The 20,721-nt window shown below is 43.0% G+C and overlaps 1 protein-coding gene across 1 annotated transcript in view; it reads right to left on the bottom strand.

Moving 5' to 3' along the window:
* AADAT (aminoadipate aminotransferase) overlaps positions 1-20,220 on the bottom strand; it is a 34,799-nt gene extending 14,579 nt beyond the window's left edge. Inside the window, exons 1-10 of the mRNA XM_003415810.4 lie at positions 20,024-20,220; positions 19,213-19,381; positions 18,182-18,314; positions 10,145-10,219; positions 6,887-7,096; positions 4,514-4,579; positions 2,877-2,959; positions 2,295-2,391; positions 986-1,047; positions 65-129 (exon numbers count right to left, since the gene is read on the bottom strand). Coding sequence (XP_003415858.1) covers positions 65-129; positions 986-1,047; positions 2,295-2,391; positions 2,877-2,959; positions 4,514-4,579; positions 6,887-7,096; positions 10,145-10,219; positions 18,182-18,314; positions 19,213-19,381; positions 20,024-20,090 — 1,027 coding nt within the window. The 5' untranslated portion in view covers positions 20,091-20,220. The remainder of the gene's footprint in view (positions 1-64; positions 130-985; positions 1,048-2,294; positions 2,392-2,876; positions 2,960-4,513; positions 4,580-6,886; positions 7,097-10,144; positions 10,220-18,181; positions 18,315-19,212; positions 19,382-20,023) is intronic.
* Positions 20,221-20,721: the final 501 nt, after the last annotated feature.

The following is a 20,721-nucleotide window of genomic DNA, read 5'->3' as shown; positions in this document are numbered from 1 at the left end:
GTGTTCCCCACCCCTCATATAGGTGCTACTGCTCATCACAGGGGCGGATATGCGGTGCACTCACCACTTAACCACTTGTCTGCAGCTGCCAGTAACACATCCCTCTGCTTCCTGTAGAAATCGATAACCCTAGATGAGGAAACAAGGAAAAGGATGTCTTCAGTATATTGACTATAGGTACTAAAAAGGCTCTGGGGCCCAATTTGTAAGAATTTGTTTTGTATCTTGATTAAAATGTTAAAGGCTTGATAAGAGACCAGGGTATGTTTAGTTGACTTGTCCGGTGGTAAACTTTTTACAATTGCACTTTTTTCCTTTATTGTGGAATAATTCAAAAAATGAAAAGTAAAGCAAAGACAATTTCTAAGTAAAATATGGAACCTAAAGTGCAGTTCTAACAGAAGTAGCAGGGTCTATCTTTTTGTTCCATTCTCCAAAATAATTATTGTCATTTGTGGGGTAGGAGAATTCTTAGGATCAAAGAAAACACCTGAAATGATGAATCACTGCTCTGGGAATAAGGATTCCCCGTATTTCCTTATTTCAGCATGGCCTAGGAAGCGCCACATTTCCATAACTGAAGTAATTCATAACTTGCACCAATATACCGATTATTTAAGCAAACTGTGTCCTCACTCATCTGTTACCTGAGCCAATTCCTGGGTCCTGTGTCCCTCACGGTTGACTGTTATTATTATATACAAAACTCATGTGTGCTCATGTGCGTACCATCTCAACCAGGTAAATAAGTGAACCTTAACTTGAGAGAATTTCAGGGCCTGCTTTCAAACCATACGCCCTCCACCCCAACCCTGATGCTCCTGAGAAGACTTTGTAGGTGAGGAGCTAGTAAAATGTAAAGACTTTTTGCTTCTAATGGACTTTTCCTATTATTCAGTGTTAGGATACTTAGGAAGGGAGGGCTGCGTACGTGTCCACTGGGCTCCTGTGTTGTTCATAAGCATTTTAACAAATGGTTCAGTACCTATCTATGTGAGCCAGGAAGCCCTCTTCTCCCCACTGGTGTAGCAGCTGTGATACCAGGATCTAAAAGAGATAAAACAACACACGTCACGGTTCATCCCCTAGAATGTGTTTTTTGCCAAATGTAAAAGCAAATCACTCACGATTACCTGTCATTCTCCATAAGAGGATATAACATGTTGAACCTAGCTTTAAGAGCAGTCAGTGATTGATAATCAATGCTAATTAATAACAACGGCAACAACAATAACAAATATGAACACTTGTTATGTGCCAGGCACTATTCTAATATAGTAATATATTTTAACTAATTTAATCTTCATAATAACCATATTAGGCAGGTTGCTATTTCTAGTTTACAATGAGGAAACTGAGGCACAAGGGTTAACTTTCCCAAGGGCACACAGCAAGTGTCAGAGCCTGATTCAAAGTGAGATGTTACTATTACCATACCACACTGCTGCTCTAAATATAAAATATCTAATACATATGTAAAGCTGTAAAATGTATTTGGAGATTTCTTTATCTCCAAATACATTTTAGATTTGGAAGTTCTAAATATTAGCAGCAGACAGTGAAGTTTTGTTGATAGCAGATACAAAAAATGAACTAGTCCCCGGCCTGGTAAAGCACAGAGAGATTCATGGACATTTGCACTTTATGGAACGCACAACATCAAACAGGTGCTCTATTCTACACAAACTTTTCTATTCATTTTGAGTTCTTCAGTAGCAACTCTATCCTTAAGATCTGATTCTCAAGATTGCACTGGGGTGGACTCAATAATCTCTCAAAGCTTGTCAGGAAATTTATACATTCTCAAAAATTAATTTTCCTCTATTTTCATTAAAATATATTCCAATCTGTGTCTTCAGGAGAGGTTAGTACATGTGTAGGGAAAACAAACAATTAGTCATTGAACAAGTCTGCAATCCTAGCCCTCCTTACAGATTCCAAGACAATGAAGCTAAAGTTAAACTACTTCACCAAGCTCAGTTCCATTTTGTCCATTTCAACAAAATTTTATGGAGTTCCTAGGCCAGATGCTAAGGATACACAGTGAAAAGATTCCCTTGACCATCAGGGAATTTGGTCTATGCCTCTAAACAACGCCAAGATAATTTAATTCTCATGTGCTCTTTAGAGTAAACATCTGTGGTTTCTGGTCTTCTAATTAAGTCCACACTGGAACTGAAGACACAATATCAGTGATTTTTCCTCCCTGCCACTGTAACTCAGCCTTACTTGCCAACATCTATTTTCTATTCTGATCTGAGAGAAAAAAATTCTACTTCCTGAATTATCCTTACCTGTGTAAAAGTGCTGGGGTGTAGTGTTGAAACTTGTGTGTGTAAAATAACTCGCTCTATCAAGGGTTTTGGACCTGTTAGAAACCCTATTCTCAACCTGTCCAAAAAGAGAAAAGGAATGATCACATATTAATAATTAATGATCATATATTAACACATATTAATAATCAATACACATCTCTCTCCTGATTTCATTAGGAAGAGAGTTGTGACCTGGGGAATGAATTGATCTAGACAATTAAAACATTTGAAGAAAACCACTTCATATTTAAAATACAAATTTAAGTTTTAGCATACACTTAAAATATAATGCAAGTCCGACCTAATTATTTCCAACTGGCTCTTTCATGTATCAGCTCAAAAACCTGACCAGTCCTACCACAACTTCAGATTAGTACCTTTGGCTCCTGGAGGTGAATACAGGGGGAAAAGCCTGTGTTCATGTTAATAATCAAACTGGTGTTTTAAGGCAAGTAGAATACAAATATCGTAAATGAAAAAAATTATGTGGACTAAAAGACACTGAGGTACAGGCTCTATCTCTTTTACACAGAACCCTAAATTAGAGACACGGGGCCTTACCCAGAGGAGAAGACTTTGGAAAAAGAGTCAGCTCTGATGACACGGCCATCAACATCCATGGAAAGAAATGTTGGTGTCCAGGGCTTAAAAGAAAAAAAAATACTGTCGGTTTGAGAACTCTGATAATCACTGTATAAATACTATGTATAGAGTGGAGCGGGGGTGGATTGGGATAACAGGAGGACAATCTATGACCTTTAAAAAGGAATATGAAGCAGAGACGCACAGTCTTTTATTAGCATCTGCCTGTCTTCATGGTTTCTTCTGCCAAATACACACACGCACACACCAGGAATTTCTCATTTGTTCAAGATGCCATTGTTACGAATTTAGGGAAACCTCAAACAGTCCCTTCTTGCCCCAAGGGTTGGAATCCAGGATTAATAGAAAGAAGGATCTAGAAAAACTAGTTTGGATAAGATCAAAATGAAGAAGGGCAGCAGTATTCAGGATAGCTTACAGAGGTAGTGCTGATTCTCAGGACCAACTAGAAAGGCAAAAAAGATAAAAATGAAGATGGGAAATCTAGTCAGTATAGAACACTGACTTCAATGTCTACTTTTAAAGTAGATGCAAACAGGAAAGGGGCCATGGTTGTGCTGAGGCTGGGAGGGAAGGTAGGCAGACATGATACTCAGGTAAACTCTACAGAGAAACGTACAGTTCTTGATTCTTTTCAGGAATTTAAAGGGAGGATGGAATCCAAATATATATCCTCCGTAATACTGACCGCAAATAAAGACGGTGAATGCATGGTGTCGGGTTTTGAGGAATCAGGCGTTAGGAGTCTGCACCACCACAGTGTCTTATTAGGAAGCAGGAGGCAAAAAAGGTAAGAAAAAACCCCTGAAAACCTGCGGTTCTGCAGACAAGATCCAGGAGGGAAATGACAAGGATGGCAGACGTGGGGAAGGCTGCCTGGAATATCTCTCTCCTATTTTTTTTGTTTTTTATTTCCCTGGTGGATAGCATTCACCGAGCACAGCCCTTTCTCCTTCAGCTTGAACACAGCTTCCTAATCCTACTCTAGACAGTATTTCTGTCAGCCACTACCAAGAGGCTAAAGGTGACACCCAAGATGAAACTCATTCAACATCCCTGGTATGATGTTTAAGAAGCTAAGAACTAGAATTTGAGTTCAAGAAGACCATGAACCCTGAAATGCATGGTATGGAGAGCCAGCTACTGTTTTGAAGGTAAGTAATTTCTGGAAACAGCAGTAATACCAAAAATGAAAAGTACAAATTCTTTGATAAAACCAAAAGAGTAAAAACTAAGTGGTAGCAAATTAATATAAGGACCCTGGGTGGTGCAAGTGGTTTGTGCTTAACTGCTATCCTAAAGGTTGATGCTTCGAACCCAATCAGTGGGTCTGCGGAAGAAAGGCCTGGCAAATGGCTTCTGTAGAGATTACAGCCAAGAAAACCCCACGGAGCAGGTCTACTCTGAAACACGGGGCGTCTCCATGAGTCGGGGGCTGATTTGACAGCAGCTAACAACAGCAGCAAATAATAATTTATTTCAATTCAATTTAAGAGTAGATTAGTTCTGACTTAATGACCAAGCTAAAATCAAATATAGTGCAATAACTGACAACTTAACTTCTAACAGTGAAATTAGTTCATATCATCACTTACCTTGCTGAACTGGAGAAAATAGTAAGGATCATCTTCTATTATGAGGAAGTCATACTTTCTTGCCAGCTAAGAAAGTTAAAGTAATATAATTATTATCTCAAGAACCATCTAAAGTTAGAATCATGTGGAATTGTAATTTTTTTTAACAGATTCATTCACTCAACAAGTATTTACTGAAACTGATACAGGAACAATGAACAAGAGGGAAACCCTCAACGAGATAGGTTAACACAATAGCGGCAACAATGAATTCACACACACCAATGATCAGGAAGGTGGTACAGGAACGGGACAATGTTTCATTCTGTTATATGTGAGGTTGCCAAGAGTCGAAGCTGACTTGATGGCAACTAACAGCAACACTGTGCTAGACAAGTGAGGATAAAGATGAATAAGACACTAAGGCTCTTGTTCTCATGGAATTTATATTCAGTGTCTCTAATAAGGGGAGACAGGATACACATAAGCCAATGGGTAACAAAGAGAAGAAAAGTAAATGGCCGGGTTTTAGGTCCTAAGCAGCTAATTAAAATGGCGTGATGTGTGAGAGAGTGACAGGGCAACTATCTCAGACTGAATCATTGTGAAGCCCCTCGGGAAGAGGTAATGCTGGAGCTCAGAGTACAGGAAGGAGCTAGTTGTGCAAATATCAGGGACGAGGATTCTAGACTGAAGGAAGGGAAAGTAAATGCACCAGGGTGAGAAAAAAAATCTTGGCATGTTTAAGAAACAGAAAGAAGGTCAGCATGGCTGGAGCTAGTAGGCATGGCTGGAAGTAACAAGGACAACCAGAAGCTAGGTCAGAGAACAGAAGGCCAGATCACTGAGCTTTGTAAAGCAGATGAAGGAATTTGGATCTTATTCTAAGTGCAGGAGGAAGCTACTAGAGGACCTTAAACAGGGGGATGGGATGAGGAGACTGGCTTTCCACTTACATTTCAACAGGGAGATTTCAGCTGCGGGGGCAGGGGGGTGGTGGAGAGCGAACTGAGAGACATCAAGAGTAGAATGCAGGGAGGGGTAGCGAGGGTGCCCGTGCCTTGGTCCAGTGAGAGAAGGCTGTGGCTGAGAGACATAATGGAAAAGCCTGGTGACAGAGTCCACAGTATGGACTGAATGGGGTGGAGGGAAGAGAGAAGAGAAAGATAGGAATAATTCCTAGTACACTATTTATGGAGCTGGAGAATGGGTGCGGATTGGAGGACTGGGGTGGGGTTGGGGAAAATCAAGAATTTTATTTTGGCCATGTGAAGTCTGAAGTGCTATTGGACATCTACTGCAGCTATCAAGTAGGCAGTTGGACTCGGAAGTCAGGAATTCAGAGGCAAGGTAGGGCCTAGGCAATGTGGAACCATCACGATAGAGATCGAAGTTCTAGCCGTGGAAGTAGATGAGGCTGTCTAGGGGGAGGCTGTAAATAGAAAACTCAGGACAGAGCCCTGGAGAGCGTGCAAAACAAGAATAAGATCATATTTTGAATATATATATATATATACACAGAGCCCTGGTGGTGAAGTGGTTATGAGCTCAGGCTGCTAACCAAATGGTTGACAGTTCAAATCTAGCAGCCACTCCTTGGAAACCCTATGGTGGCAGTTCTACTTTGTCCAATAGGCTCACTATGAGTTGGAATCGACTTGATGGGATATAACAACAAATACATAAATATATATATACATATATATGTACATATATAAAATGAGTAGAAGGAATTGTTTGAAGTCTTTCTTATGATTCCACTTCACGTGATTAGATTCCACATAGCGTAACATGTGTTCGGTACTCATTTTAAAAAGCTATTTATGATGAAGGGAGAGGAAGCAGAGTCAGGTACATAAAAGAGGCTTCACAAAAGGCACATGTCTTTTCTTTTTAAAAGATTTCTGCATCGCTGAATATCTGTTTGATACTTATTTTCTTAATATTAATAGTGAGAAGCTAGGCATCATAGTTGGGTACCTCAAAGAGAGTTTATAAAAGGAGAACCCCTCATATCTTAAAGACTTTCTTTGTAACCTAAGGCATCAAGGGCTAGAAAGAAAAGACAAGTTAAGAACACCCATAAAACACTGAAAATCAATACTGGGATTAAATATTAATAACTTCATAAAATTTAACACCAGAACAAGAATATTTCTTTTATACAAAAACATCAACTAAGGGAAAGGGAAAAATCTCATCAATAGTTAGCAGAGAATACAGTAATCTGTTGTGTCTAAATGTATTAGGATCCTTGGCATAGATGATTTCTTTTTATTAAAAATTATCTTCCGTGAAAACAAAAGGTTAAGCAGATGGGAACTTGCACAGCATTATTCTACAATGTCAAAAGGAAACAGGAATATGGTCACGTGACCCATTCTCCTAAAATACCTCGTAGACTCCCTTTTTGCGCTCAGTTGTTAGTGAGGATCCAGTAGGGTTGTTGCCATTTGGGACGGTGTAAAGAAATTTGGGGGTGTTTTTCTCGGGCTTCTGTGAATCTTCTGGTTTCCATTTAGAAAGTACTTCTTTGAGGGCATCTGGAATAATCCCAAATTCATCACTGGCAACATTAATAATGTTACAGCCCATTGGATGCAGCTGTTGAGCACAAAGAAAAAAGAAAACCCAAGATTCAGACATGATTATGAAATCTAAGTGCCACCGATTTTTCTTTTACTAACTGAGAACCTTACCATCTATACCCTTAAACATATATGAACCTGCACTCAGCTCGAAGATCCAGATGGTCAAGGTTGTATGTGCTCCTAGAGGAAGGAGCACACTTCTCTCCCTCACTGTGTTCAGCCTGGCCATGTGTCTTGCACTGGCTGATAAATCGTGAACAGAAGTGACACGTGTCCCTTCCAAACAGAAGCTTTAAGACCCAGCCTGTGGTTCTCTTTGTCTCGTTTTCTTCTGCTCTAAGACAGACAGTGTTCCAGAGAGAGGATGGCTCCACAACTCTGGGCTTGGAATGACGATGACATGGAACAAAGGTGTGACTGACCTGAGGTGGACATGGAGTGTGAGTTTCAGTGAGAAATAAACCTTTGTAGCTGTGGGCCACTGAGATATTGGGGTCATTTGCTACATAGCATAACCTAGCTTCTTTTGACTGGATTATCTTCATAATTAGAGCTCATTCATAAAAACAAACAAATCAGTTGCCATCAAGTTGATTCCAGCTCATGGTGACCCTATGTGTGTCAGAGCAGGACTGCGCTCTGTAGGGTTTCCAAAGGCTGATTTTTCACAACTAGATCACCAGGCTGTCTTCCAAGGTGCCTCTGAGTAGACTCCAACTGCCAATCTTTCCATTGGCAGATAAGAGTGTTAATTGTTTGCACTACCCAGGGACTCCTACTTTGTGTACATCTTTATCCTGAGGTATGATACCTGTCTTAGTTACCTGGTGCTGCTATAACAGAAATACCACAAGTGGATGGCTTCAACAAAGAGAAGTTTGTTCTCTCACAGTCTAGTAAGCTGGAAGTGCAAACTCAGGGCGTCAGCTCCAGGGGAGGGCTTTCTCTCTCTGTTGGCTCTGGACGAAGGTCTTTGTCATCAATCTTCCCCTGGACTAAGAGCTTAGGTGTAGGCACCTCAGGTCCTAAGGACATGCTCTGCTACCAGTGCCACTTTCTTGGTGGTATGAAGTCCCCATGACTCTCTGCTCACTTCTCTCTTTTAGATTTCAAAACAGATTGGTTTAAAACACAACCTAATCTTGTAGATTGAGTCCTGCCTCATCAATATAACTGCCTCTAATCCCACCTCATTAACATCATAGAGGTAGGATTTACAACACATGGGAAAATCATATCAGATCACAAAGTGGTTGACAATCACACAATACTGGGAATGATATCCTAGCCAAGTTGATGCATATTTTGGGGGGACGCAATTCAATCCAGGACAGGACGCCAAATGAACCTAATCATTAGCAGTGGGGTCTGAGAAGCGCACTGCAGAGCCTGATAACCAGCTTCCTCACTCGGATATAACAGTCCATTGATTTAATACTGGGTGGGTAGTCCTAATAATGCCACATTAGTTTATAGTTATATTAAGTTGACTTTATAGCTATACAAAAAAAATCAAATGATGTATTGCATTGGGCAAATCTGCTACAAGAGACCTCTTGAAAGTGTTAAAAAGCAAAGATGTCACTTTGAGGACTAAGGGGCACCTGACTCAAGCCAAGGTGTCTTCTATCGCTTCATATACCTGTGAAAGCTGGACAGTGAACAAGGCAGAGTGAAGAATTGATGCTTTTGAATTATAGTGTTGGCAAAGAATATTGTCTATACCATGGAGTGCCAGAAGAACAAAGAAGTCTGTCTTGGAAGAAGTACAGCCAGAAAGCTCCTTAGAAGCAAGGACGGCAAGACTTCGTCTCATGTACTTTGGGAGGGACCAGTCCCTGGAGAAGCACATTGTGATGGTTAAGGTTCAGTGTCGACTTGGCTGGGCCATGATTCTCAGTGACTTGGCAGTTATGATGTAGTTTGGCAGCTATGTAATCCCCTCCATGATGAGATCTGATATAATGCAATCACCTCGATAGTGAGATCTGTTGTGCATGGCCCATCAGTTGAAAGGAAGTTTCTTTGGGGGTGTGATCCACATACAATATAGGTGGATTTTCTGGCAAAGCTCATGGGTTTTTGCTTGCTCTGGATCCTGCAGCTGGCACCTGTTCATCTGACCTCCAGTTCTTGGGGCCTGAGCTAGCAGTTTACCTGCCGTCCTGCCAGTTTTGGGATTCGTTGGCCTCCACAGCCTGTGAACCAGAGGCCTGCTGTCTGACCTGCCAATCTTGGGTTCACCAGCCTCTACAGGTGCGTGAGGCAGGAGAAGCCTCCAGCCTGAACCACAGACTTAGGATTTTCCATTTGCTTGATGTATAGCTCTATGTATATTTATAAGCTTTACTGATTTTGCTTCTCTAGAGAACCCAGCCTAAGACAGACATCATTCTTGGTAAAGTAGGGGGTCAATGAAAAAGAGGAAGACCCTCAGTGGGATGGATTGACACAGTGCCTGGAACAATAGGCTCAAACATAGCAACAATTGTGAGGATGGCGTAGGACCAGGCGGTATTTTCTTCTGTTGGACACAGGGTCACTATGAGTCGGAACCATCTTGACAGCACCTGACAACAAAAATACTTACACTGAGGGTAATAAAAGATGATGATGAAAAACTAAGGTTTTATAAATTAAGTCAAATTTCAAGTAAAATATTAAGAAAATTGGACATGATTTTGCATAATGTAATTTTAGCATCTATACATTTGGATTTCCAATGCTGGGCCCCTCCCAGGTGACTCCATTGGGAGGGACCACCTGGAGCTTGCACCTGGTTTCTGCCAGCCTTTGTGCCTTTTCCCTTTGCTGGTCTTACTCTGTGTCCTTTCTGTAATGAACTGCAATTGTGAGTATAACCACCACCACCACCACCACCACCAACATACTCATATAGCATGTGGGTACATTTATCATAGTATACATGTATCATTTAGGGTTCTCCTGTTGACTGATGGAAGAAGCCATTTTATTTTTTGGTGGACAGAGATAATTCTAAATATGCAATCATTTCTTCTTATTTAAGAGAGAGGTGCCTTTTGTAAAAATGGGTACTCACAGCTTGAAGTGTTCCTGAATAAACCGGTTCATTTACAAGGATGTTATCTCCAGGATTAATAAGCATTTCAAACACCTAACAAAAGGAGTATAGGTTAGCTCAGACAGTATTGTTTCCATCCCCAGAAGCCCCTTTTTTAGTTTGCACTCAGTAGGATTCTAGGGCAGGGGTTCACAGACTTTTTCTTTTCTTTCGAAAACTTTATTTTTAAAAAATTTTTATTATGCTTAAGTGAAAGTTTACAAATCAAGTCAGTCTCTCATATAAAAATTTATATACCCCTTCCTATATACGCCTAGTTGCTCCTCCCCTAATGAGAAAGCACTCCTTCTCTCCACCCTGTATTTCCGCATCCACTCAGCCAGCTTCTGTCCCCCTCTGCTCTCTCATCTCCCCTCCAAACAGGAGCTACCCACATAGTCTCATGTGTCTACTTGATCTAAGAAGCTCATTCCTCACCAGTATCATTTTCTATCTTATAGTCCAGTCCAATCCCTGTCTGAAGAGTTGTCTTTGGGAATGGTTCCTGTCTTGAGCTAACAGAAGGTCTGGGGACCATGACCTCCAGGGTCCTTCTAGGCTCAGTCAGACCATTAAGTTTGGTCTTTTTACGAGAATTTGAGGTCTGCATCCCACTGCTCTCCTGCTCCTTCAGGAATTCTCTGTTGTGTTCCCTGTCAGAGCAGTCATCAGTTATAGCCGGGTACCAACCAGTTCTTCTGGTCTCAGGCTGATGTAGTCTCTGATTTATGTGGCCTCAGACTTTTTATATAAATGGCCCACAGCAAATATTTTTAGCATTGTGGGCTGTATGTTTCTCTTGCACCTACTCAACCGTGCTGCTGTAGTGAAAAAGTAGCCACAATGTGGAGATGAATGGGTATGGCTGGTGCCAATAAAACTTTATTTAGAAAATCAGAAGGGCTGGGTTTGACTCTTGAGCCATCATTTGCTGACCCCTACACTTTAGGGTAATGTGAAAAACAACACAGCTGGTTTGGCTTCTAAGATTCATTTCTTCTTTGAATATTTATTAAATGTCTACTATAAGCCAGGTGGGAGTCCACAAGTGGTGCAAAGGATCAACATGCTTGCTGCTAACAGAAAGATTGGTGGTTTGAGTCTACCCAGAGGTGCCTCAGAAGAAAGGCCTGGAGATCTCTTTCTGAAAAACCATTCATTGAAAGCTCTGTGGAGTACAGTTCTACTCTGACACTCATGGGGGCACCATGAGTTGGAGTCTCCTCAATGGCAACTTTTTTTTTAAAATAAGCTAGGCCTGTGTGTGGTACTGGAGAGAAAACAGTGAGCAAAATAGACATAGTGTTTACCCTCATGGACTAACAGTCCACTGAGAGAGGCAGGCACTGATCAGACAATCACCCAGATCAAGGCTTAATTAAAAACAGAGGTGGGTGCTGCAAAGTACAGAAGCACAGTGTTTTAGGAGCTCACCTGTAGGAGGACCTGCCACAGTCGGGGCCTTCAGGGAAGGCTTCCCTGGGGAGGAGATGGGTCAGCGTAAGGAGTGACAATAGGTACATTTTGAGGAACCAAAGGATTCTGTGGCTTCAGGCAGAGCATGAAGCAGAGAGTGGACTGAGACCAGCCAGAAGTAGGCAGAGACCATACCATGCAGTCACATGGGCCAAGGGAGGCCCGTGAAAATTTCAGCAAGAAATGAGGAAGGGGAGTCACATGACCAGATATACATTTTAAAAAGATCACTCTGGCTAAAGTATGAAAGAACATAGAGTGAGGACACATGTGGGAAGATTATTTGGGAAGTCATTGCCACATTCGTGTTGACGGTTAAGGATCCCCCATCCCTGCCCCGTTGCTGTCAAGTTGATTCCGACTCATAGCAACTCTAGGACAGAGTAGAACTGCTCCATAGGGTTTCTAAGGAGCGGCAGTTTGGATTTGAACTGCTGACCTTTTGGTTAGCAGGTAAGCTCTTAACCACTGTGCCACCATGATGGTACAATTGAGAGGAGTGAGGAAGAAGGTGTCAAGGATGACTCAAGATTTTTGGCTATAGAACTAGATAGATGTGGTGCCACTCACTGAAAAATAGAACCAAAAAAAGTCTGTATCTGAGGGAGAAGATGATGAGTGTGTTCAGGGTATGTTCAGTCTAAGGTGAACTGGGATGGTGTCTGGTGAGCACATGGACAAACGGATTTAGACATCCTGGGATGGTGTCTGGCGGACAGATGGACAAATGGACATGGACATCCTTGGATGGTGTCTGGTGGAGAGATGGACAAATGGACTTGGACATCCTGGGATGGAGTCTGGTGGAGAGATGGACAAATGGACATAGACATCCTTGGATGCTGTCTGGTGGAGAGATGGACAAATGGACTTGGACATCCTGGGATGGTGTCTGGTGGACAGAGGGACAAATGGACTTGGACAATCTGGGTTGTTGTCTGGTAGGCAGATGGACAAATGAACCTGGACATCCTGGGATGTTATATGATGGACAGATGGACAAATGGACTTGAATGCCCTGGGATGCTGTCTGGTGGACAGATGACAAATGGACTTGGACATCCTGGGAGGGTGTCTGGTGGACAGATGGACAAATGGACTTGGACATCCTGGGAGGGTGTCTGGTGGACAGATGGACAAATGGACCTGGACATCCTGGGAGGGTGTCTGGTGAACAGATGGAAATGGATTTGGAGATCAGAGGAGCTTGGAAGTTACTAGCATGTGGCTGATCACATGGGTGTGAAGGCAGGCACCCTGGAAAGTGCACAGATTGAGAAGAGAAGAGGTCCAGGACAGAGCCTGGAGGAGCTCCAGTAGATAATGGCTGGATGGAGGAGGCTGACACTGCAGGGGAAGCAGAACAAGTGGCTGAAGGAGAGCCACACCGTGGGTGCTGGGGGACCAGAGGACAAGAGTGCTCTAGCAAGGATGGGTCAGAGGACAAGAAGACAAGCGTGTGACACATCTTAGGAGGTTCTGCAGACAATTGATGCCTACTGACATCACTGATCCAGACAACAGATTTTTCCAGCCTAAAGAAAAGGGGTCTACTATGACTAAGTCTTAAAATCACAGAATAATCCCTCTTACCTTGTGACGGTTCATAATCCCCAGGTCAAGCCTCCCCTTCCTGTCATTTTAATAACTCCCATCTCATGACAAACAGCTATCAATGACTTTTGTTCCCCAGTCTGTCCTGGGGTGTTCATTTCACCTTTTCTTTATGAGCTTTTGGCATCCTACGACAAACAGTGTCATTTCCTGAAAAGTTTCTAATTGATTCAGGCTTTGCAGGTTATCCTGGGATCAAGGAAATTACCTGGGTGGCACATACAGTATCAACAGAGCAAATGAAAGCCTAATTATATACGTTTTCCATGTCAATTAGGAGACATGTGAATGTCAAATAATCTAAATTAAAAGGGAGGGGTGTTTATCATCTGGCACTACCGTTTAATAGATGTAGACAGAAACACAGGAGCCCAAAAGAACACCTATCCTGGAGAACAAAGCTGAAGAAAAATTAGACACAGGTTCCCACCAAGGCCCCTGTAACGGGCATGCCTACTACGAGCTGGAATCAATTCGATGGCAGTGGGTGTTTTGGGTCATGAATAAGAAAATGATTGATGTATCTGGCCATCCTGCAATGTTCCTTCTGTGATATGACTGAAGTTGGGGCAGAAAAAGAAGCTACAGTCTTGAGCATCTTTCTGGAAGAAAAGTTCAGACTATAATTTCTTAAGAATTTCACTGAAATGATCTTTTAAAATATCAGTCCATCGGATCACAAATGTCTCTCTTCAAGCAAAATCTAAAACAGTAACAAATGATTTTATTTTTCCTAATTAAATACAAAAAGAGGGAAGAAAAATCCTAAAGACTTTAATTGCTATAATGTATTACTCTATAATAAGAATGTAATTAAAGCTAACCAGCTTAGAGCTTTCACATTTATATGAAAAAAGAAAAAGAAAGTTACTCTGTTTAAGAGAAATAAGAATCGTATTTCAATCTAGATGTGAAGACTGAATATAAAGAATCTCTATCAAGGACTAATTATTCACGAAAAAATAAAAGAAAAACAAACAGAGGAAGCTGGCGACCGTAAGCGCAGTCTCCTTACTGTGGGGAAACACCAAGCAGATGTCACGTCTGTGGAGTTCCTGAAGCCAGCTCACCTAGGAGCTCCGAGCACGGTTTCTATTACTGTCAGCAGATATAAAAGCACCAATAGACATGTTATGAAAGGGACAAGAGGCCAAGAATTTTGTTCTCAGATTTTAAGATACCTGTTCGGAATAGCTGAGAAGTCATCTAACTAGAAAGCTTGTCACACATTTGTGGGTCTCTCAGCCTGACTGGCTGTGCAGTAGTTAAGCGTTCGGCTGCTAACTAAAATGTCGGCAGTTCAAACCCACTAGCCGCTCCTTGGATACCCTATGGGGCAGTTCTATTCTGCCCTGTAGGGTTGCTATGAGTCAGAACTGACTCGATGGCAATGGGTCAGCCTGACTACTATACATTAATCTACTAAGTTATTTTATATTCTTTTTCAGTGCTTATCTTTAACTAGTTCTCTTTTAAATTATCTGTAAACTTAAACTCATTTCCTCTTTATCATGTCTGTTTTTAATGTTCCATCTTACTGTTTTTGTACTAGTATCATCCTTTTATTTTTTATTTAAGTTTTTTTACTTACCTTTATACGTGAAGCAGAAAGCTCGGGCCTGTGGTTTCAGCTCTGATAATAACCACACCCCTGGCAGGAGAGTTCAGGATTCTTTGTTGGTGATGGCCTTCCCAACTTTCTGCATTAATTCTAGGATGGCCTTCCCGACCTTCTGTGTTAATTCTACAATGGCCTTCCCAACCATCTGTATTAATTCCATGACGGCCTTCCCAACCTTCTGTGTTAATTCTATGATGGCCTTCCCAACCTTATTAATTCTATGGTGACCTTCCCAACCTTCTGCATTAATTCTATGACGGCCTTCCCAATCTTCTGCATTAATTGTATCGTGACCTTCCCAACCTTCTGCATTAATTCTGTGATGGTCTTCCCAACCTTCTTTTTAATTCTAGGATGGCCTTCCTAACCTTATGCATTATTTCTGTGGTGGTCTTGCCAAACTTCTGTATTAATTCTATGACGGCTTTCCCAACCTTCTGTGTTAATTCCATGATGGCCTTCCCAACCTTCTGTATTAATTCTGTGATGGCCTTTCCAACCTTCTTATTAATTCTATGATGGTGTTCCCAAACTTCTGCATTAATTCTATGTTTCCTCAACAAACAGGAGGCCCTGTTCAAAGTTGAATTATTTTGTAGACATAAAGGCTAGATTTCAGTCAGAATAAGATACTGCTACCACTTTCAGAATCGACATAGATAATCTGTGGTAATGGTATGTGTAAGATATCACCAGCAGCAAGGGACACATCCCTTTCCTTCAAAGATTAAGGATTTAACCTTATCTGGCATAAAGGGAGATATACAGATGGCAGAGGTCAAGTTAATTCCTCTTGCTATGAGGGGTTTCCATTGTAATCCACTGGATTTTCACTGAACGGTTTTCAGAAGTAGACTGCCATGCCTCTCTTCGTACTCTGTCTTAGTCTGGAGGTTCTCCTGAAACCTATCTACTATGAGTGGCCCTGCTGGTATTTGAAATAACAATGGTAGTCCACTGATCCTGAAGATGGCACAGGACCAGGCAACACAATGTTCTGTTATACATAAAGTTGTCCTGAGTTAGGGCCGACTTGATGGCAACTAACAGCAACATGAGGGATCCATGTCTGAGGTTACTTACTAACAGTCTCCACAACATAGGTTTGTGATGAGGATTAAATGAAGATATTCAAAGTGCCTAGGAAAATGCCTGCACAAAGCAAGTGTTTAGCAGATGTCAGCTGTTATTATCTACTGTCAGAAAGAAGGGCTAAACATTAACTATGACAAAACAAAATCACTGTTGTTGGCAGACAGGCTTCAACATTTAAACTGCCAACAGAAAATTACTCCAAAGAGCAGGATAATTTGCTGAGTTACTTAATATTCCTCAGTCGGTTCACCCTCGCAGGTGCATCGGGGGCAGCGATGGTGAAAGCTCACTACTTGGAGGGTGCATGGGTGGAGTTTTTCAAATGTCTTCCAATAGATGGTGTTGTGTTTTGGTCCAAAGCCTCTGAGTGTGACCTTGTTTGGTGACAGTGCCTTTGCAGATGTAATTAGTTAACAATCGGTCATATTGGAGAAGCCTTAAGCCAATAGGACTACTGTCCTTATAAAAGAAGAGACACAGAGACAGAAGGGAAGACAGCCATGTGAAAACAGAGGCAGAAATGGGGGTTACGCTGCCACAAGCCAAGGAATGCCTGGGACCACCGGAACCTAGAAGAGAAAGCAAGAACCGTCCTCCAGCGTCTTCAGAGGGAACATGGCCCTGCCAACACCCTAATGTCAGACTTCTCACCTCCAGAACTGTGAGAAAGTATGTTCTGTTGTTTTAAGCCACCAGGTTGGTGGTACTGTGTTACAACAGCCCTGGGAAAACAGCACAGATGTCGTGGACTCTGTATATGTTTTGATCCAGGCCACTTCTGCCATGTGTGAGGATCTCTGGATTTTCAACCAAGTTCAAGGGATAGAATGTATTCAGATCTCCTTCCTGAAGAAAATGTGGGCTATGCCTACAGGTCTCACTGCCGACTACCTCTAGATTAAGATGTAGACAGAATTATAAAATATTCTACTTTTTCTTCCTAAATGAAGAACAGGTAACACAAAGACTCATTTATTAAATACAAAAATAAAATATATTTCAGGATTACATTGTGTCCTGTTGAGGAAGAGGGACAGAGAAGGGATGGAAAAGGAGGCCCAGGAGGGAGACAGACGGGATAACTGAGAGCGAGAACTAACCCAGAGAGGCCAGAGGCCCAGACAGACAGAGATCTAGAGAAGCAGAAGCCAAAAGGAAGTCAAGATACAAGAAATGATGGGCACAGATGACATAAGCAGATGTGCAAAGGAATGTTTTCTTCTCAGGAGTATCAGGATATACCCTCCAAGAAATTTAAAAATCACAAGGGATTTTCATAACTACAGGAGGTTATCTGATAGAACCTGAGCCTTCGGGCCAGACGAAACGAAGCAGTGCTTCACTACGCTCTGTGGCAGCACTTGGTGGTGCAGTCGGTTTGCACTCGGTAGCTATGAGCTGGAATCGACTTGACGGCAACAGGCTTTTACTAGCCTAAAGGTTGGTGGTTCAAAGCCACCCAGTGACACCACGGAAGGAAGACCTGGTGATGTGCTTCTATAAAGATTACAGCCAAGAAAAGCCTACGGAGCAGTTCTACTCTGTAAAACATGGGGGTTGCCATGAGTTGGAATTGACGAGGGCCACAAGTTTTTGAGTTTTCACTAAGATTTTCATAGGAGGTGGGTATTCCCTCAGTAGGAAACCTACTTTAATGACCCATAGCTCTAGGTCACTGACCATATGACATATGTTAAGAAATATCAGGCTGGTGAACGAAATTACAGGTAGATTAAAAAAGGAGTCCTTGTAGAGCAATGGTTATTGACTGAAAGGTTGGTGGTTTGAACCCACCCGGTGACTCCACAGGACAAAGGCGTAATGATCTGCTCTTGTAAAGATTACAACTGAGAAAACCCTATAGACACTTCTACTCTGTTATATAGGGTTGCTGTGAGGTGGAACTGACTCAGTGGCACACAACAGTGATTTCTGAAAGTCCGTGGGCTCACAATGAGGGAAACTAGAGGGAAACGCTGATAGATTAACTTAAAGTATTTCTACCTGGCTTTTGAGTACAGTCAAAACACACACACACACACCCCTCCCATCCTATGTCTTGTCTTTAAGCTCCCTGTCCACAAGCTAGACGGAGACAAGAAAGACTTGCAATCTACAGAATACCGCCGTCTTGTGGGTAGGTGAAAGACACCTATATTTATGATCATATTTGATTCTACCCATGGAGCACTTTTTTCTTTCCATCTTACCTTAGAAAGACCTTCTTGGCTGCCAGATGTGACACACATTTCCATTTGTCCTTGACTGGGGGGATAATGGACAGTGGGAGGATTATGCAATCGTACCTGTAACTGTCTTAGCCAGGCCAACAGTTCGGGAATTCTAAAACATAAAGTGTATTTTTAAGTTGATTGTAGTAAAAATCATAGTAGCAGCAGACAGAAATAAATGGTTGCTTTATACTAGGCTCTGTATACCTTCAATTTAACTTTCAAACACTTCTAGCCAGTAATGCTATCCCTGTTTAAAAGATGAGGCAACAGACTCAGGGAGATTAAGAAGTTCACATAAAGTCATTCAGCCAGTGATCGAATGAGCTGGGATTTGAATCTAGATTTTTCTTACTCTGCAGCCTGCACTCTTTCTTTCACTCTACACCATTCACTGCATAATCAAGTCTTTGCTCTCCGTAGAAAAATTCATAGCCTAGCTGAGCTCAGGCTCAAAATGTTCTTTGTATCATGAGAGAAAAGCCTTTATAAGTAATATATAGACATATACACATACATATACATAGAGTATTTCAATACACTTGTTAATAGCAGAACAAAGGCTTTAATAAAGGATAATTTAGAGATAGTCCATAAAATATCCTTCATTATTAGAAGAATGAAATTTTAGCCTATGAAGGCAATGTATTCACATAGCTGTCTGTCTAGAAAGAGTAAATTACTATTAGAAAAGTGCCTCTGGGCTTAAAATTGCTGTTGCCACTTCCTGGATCACCATTCTCCTCCTCCTCCCAACCTGTTTCTTCACCCAGCTATCTTATTTTTTAAGACTAGCTCAAATGGCATTTCCTTCTAGAAAAGCAGCCATTGAGAAGTGTGTTAAAAAGCATTCAGTATCCCTGTTGAGCTTTTATTCTTTGGGAGCTCTTTCCCAAACCGTCCTACTTGTTGAACACTTAGTTAAAAGACACAAGTCGCTCTATCAGTGGGCCTCACTTTACTGCTCACGAAAACGACCCGACCAAGGTGTAGCATCGCTGGATAGCTACCCAGCACTTTGAGAATACTGCAGAGCTCGCTTCATCATCTCTTCTCCAAACTGGATGGTCTTTCCATTTTCTACGGTGATACTAGCAGTCTTAAAAGGAAAAGTGTTCGGGTTTGGAAATCCAGGAGCCAAGGAGATGAGCGATTTTGGTGCCCTGTTCACTATTTCAGCTACAATAAACAGGGAAGAGAAGAAGAAGCACTTTCATTGAACACAGTCACAAACGGAAATAGCTCAGTGTGCATTATGGTCAATGAAACTATTAAGTTTAACAGTGAACACTGATAGAATGCTGGTCTAAAATGAACATTTAGAATAACTTTTTTCTGGGCCTACTTTACTGGTACAGGTACTAAGGTATAGGGATAACAAACACAAAGGCAGAGAGATCGGGAAGATAAGCAAAGGGCCACAATAATAGGAGGGCTTCTGCCATGTGACCCCCATCCATCCCATCGCCCGTCAAGCTTCATCCCTCATCCCTTCACCTCCCCCTTCACCAAGCCCTCCCCACTGGGCATCCTTTCTCCACGGCACCCCCCACCCCTCTCAGGCTGCGCCCCACAACAGCCTGTGCGCCTCTATCACTGCTACTCCTGCGCTTCTAGCAGAAAACCACGCTTACTCGTCTCCCGCTCCAGCCTGAGTTCTTTGAGAACAAGAAACACCGTGCCTAATTGCTGCACTCAGACCCCGGCCCACCGTGAGCTCTCAAATGAAATGAATGCAACCAGGAGGTGGCTGTAGGCACCATCCTTGGAGACCCGCGAGGCCACCCCCGCCCGGAGGAGGGCGCCGTCCCCACTACTCACACAGGACACGGATGGGAGAAGGCTCGCGCGCTGCGCTGGTGGCCGTGAGGAACCGCGCGTAATTCATGTCTCCGGGCCCCCAGCGCCGCGCTCCCTTTTCAGCCGCGGAGTAATGAAAAGCCCAAGAGCCCCGTCAAGCCGAGCCTCTGCAGACGCCGGGCTAGCCGCCCGCCCGCTGCGTCTGGTCTCCGCGCCCACACGGGCCACGGCGGGCGCACAGACAGCAAGGTCCCGCGCCGCCTCAGCGTCAGCGCCCCGATCCTGCGCTGCACGCGGAGGGCCCCCGCAGACCCAGCCCGGCACCGCCCCGCGCCGCAGCCTATGGCCACAGCCCGGCCCGCGCCCCGCCCCGGCCCAGGTCGCTGCCCTCGGCGTGCGGGCGTGCAGGGTGACGACAGCCCGCTACGCCACCTTTAGAGGTAATTCCGAGTGAGCAGGACTCAACCTCGTGGGTGGGAGTCGCCCCAAGAAAGCGTCCCGGTTGGCCCAGGCGCTGCCGTGTGATTAACTGAAGATTTCGCCTGGGGTGGTGGGAAGCTTAAGTCCCCCGTGAGCCTGATCCTTGGGTACCATCTGGTGGTCGCGTCCGTGCACTGCAGTAGGCCCCTTAAACTGCGCTGAGTCTGGCGCTGCACGCTGCGCTCCGACGCCCCCTGGGGTAACACTCATTCATCTCCTCAGCCACTGCTGTGGGAAGC

The sequence above is a fragment of the Loxodonta africana genome, chromosome 21 (assembly GCF_030014295.1).
Source record: "Loxodonta africana isolate mLoxAfr1 chromosome 21, mLoxAfr1.hap2, whole genome shotgun sequence".
In the NCBI taxonomy this organism is placed as follows: Eukaryota; Metazoa; Chordata; class Mammalia; order Proboscidea; family Elephantidae; genus Loxodonta; species Loxodonta africana.
Note: the sequence above shows the minus strand (reverse complement) of the source record. Positions and strands in the feature narration are given on the sequence as shown.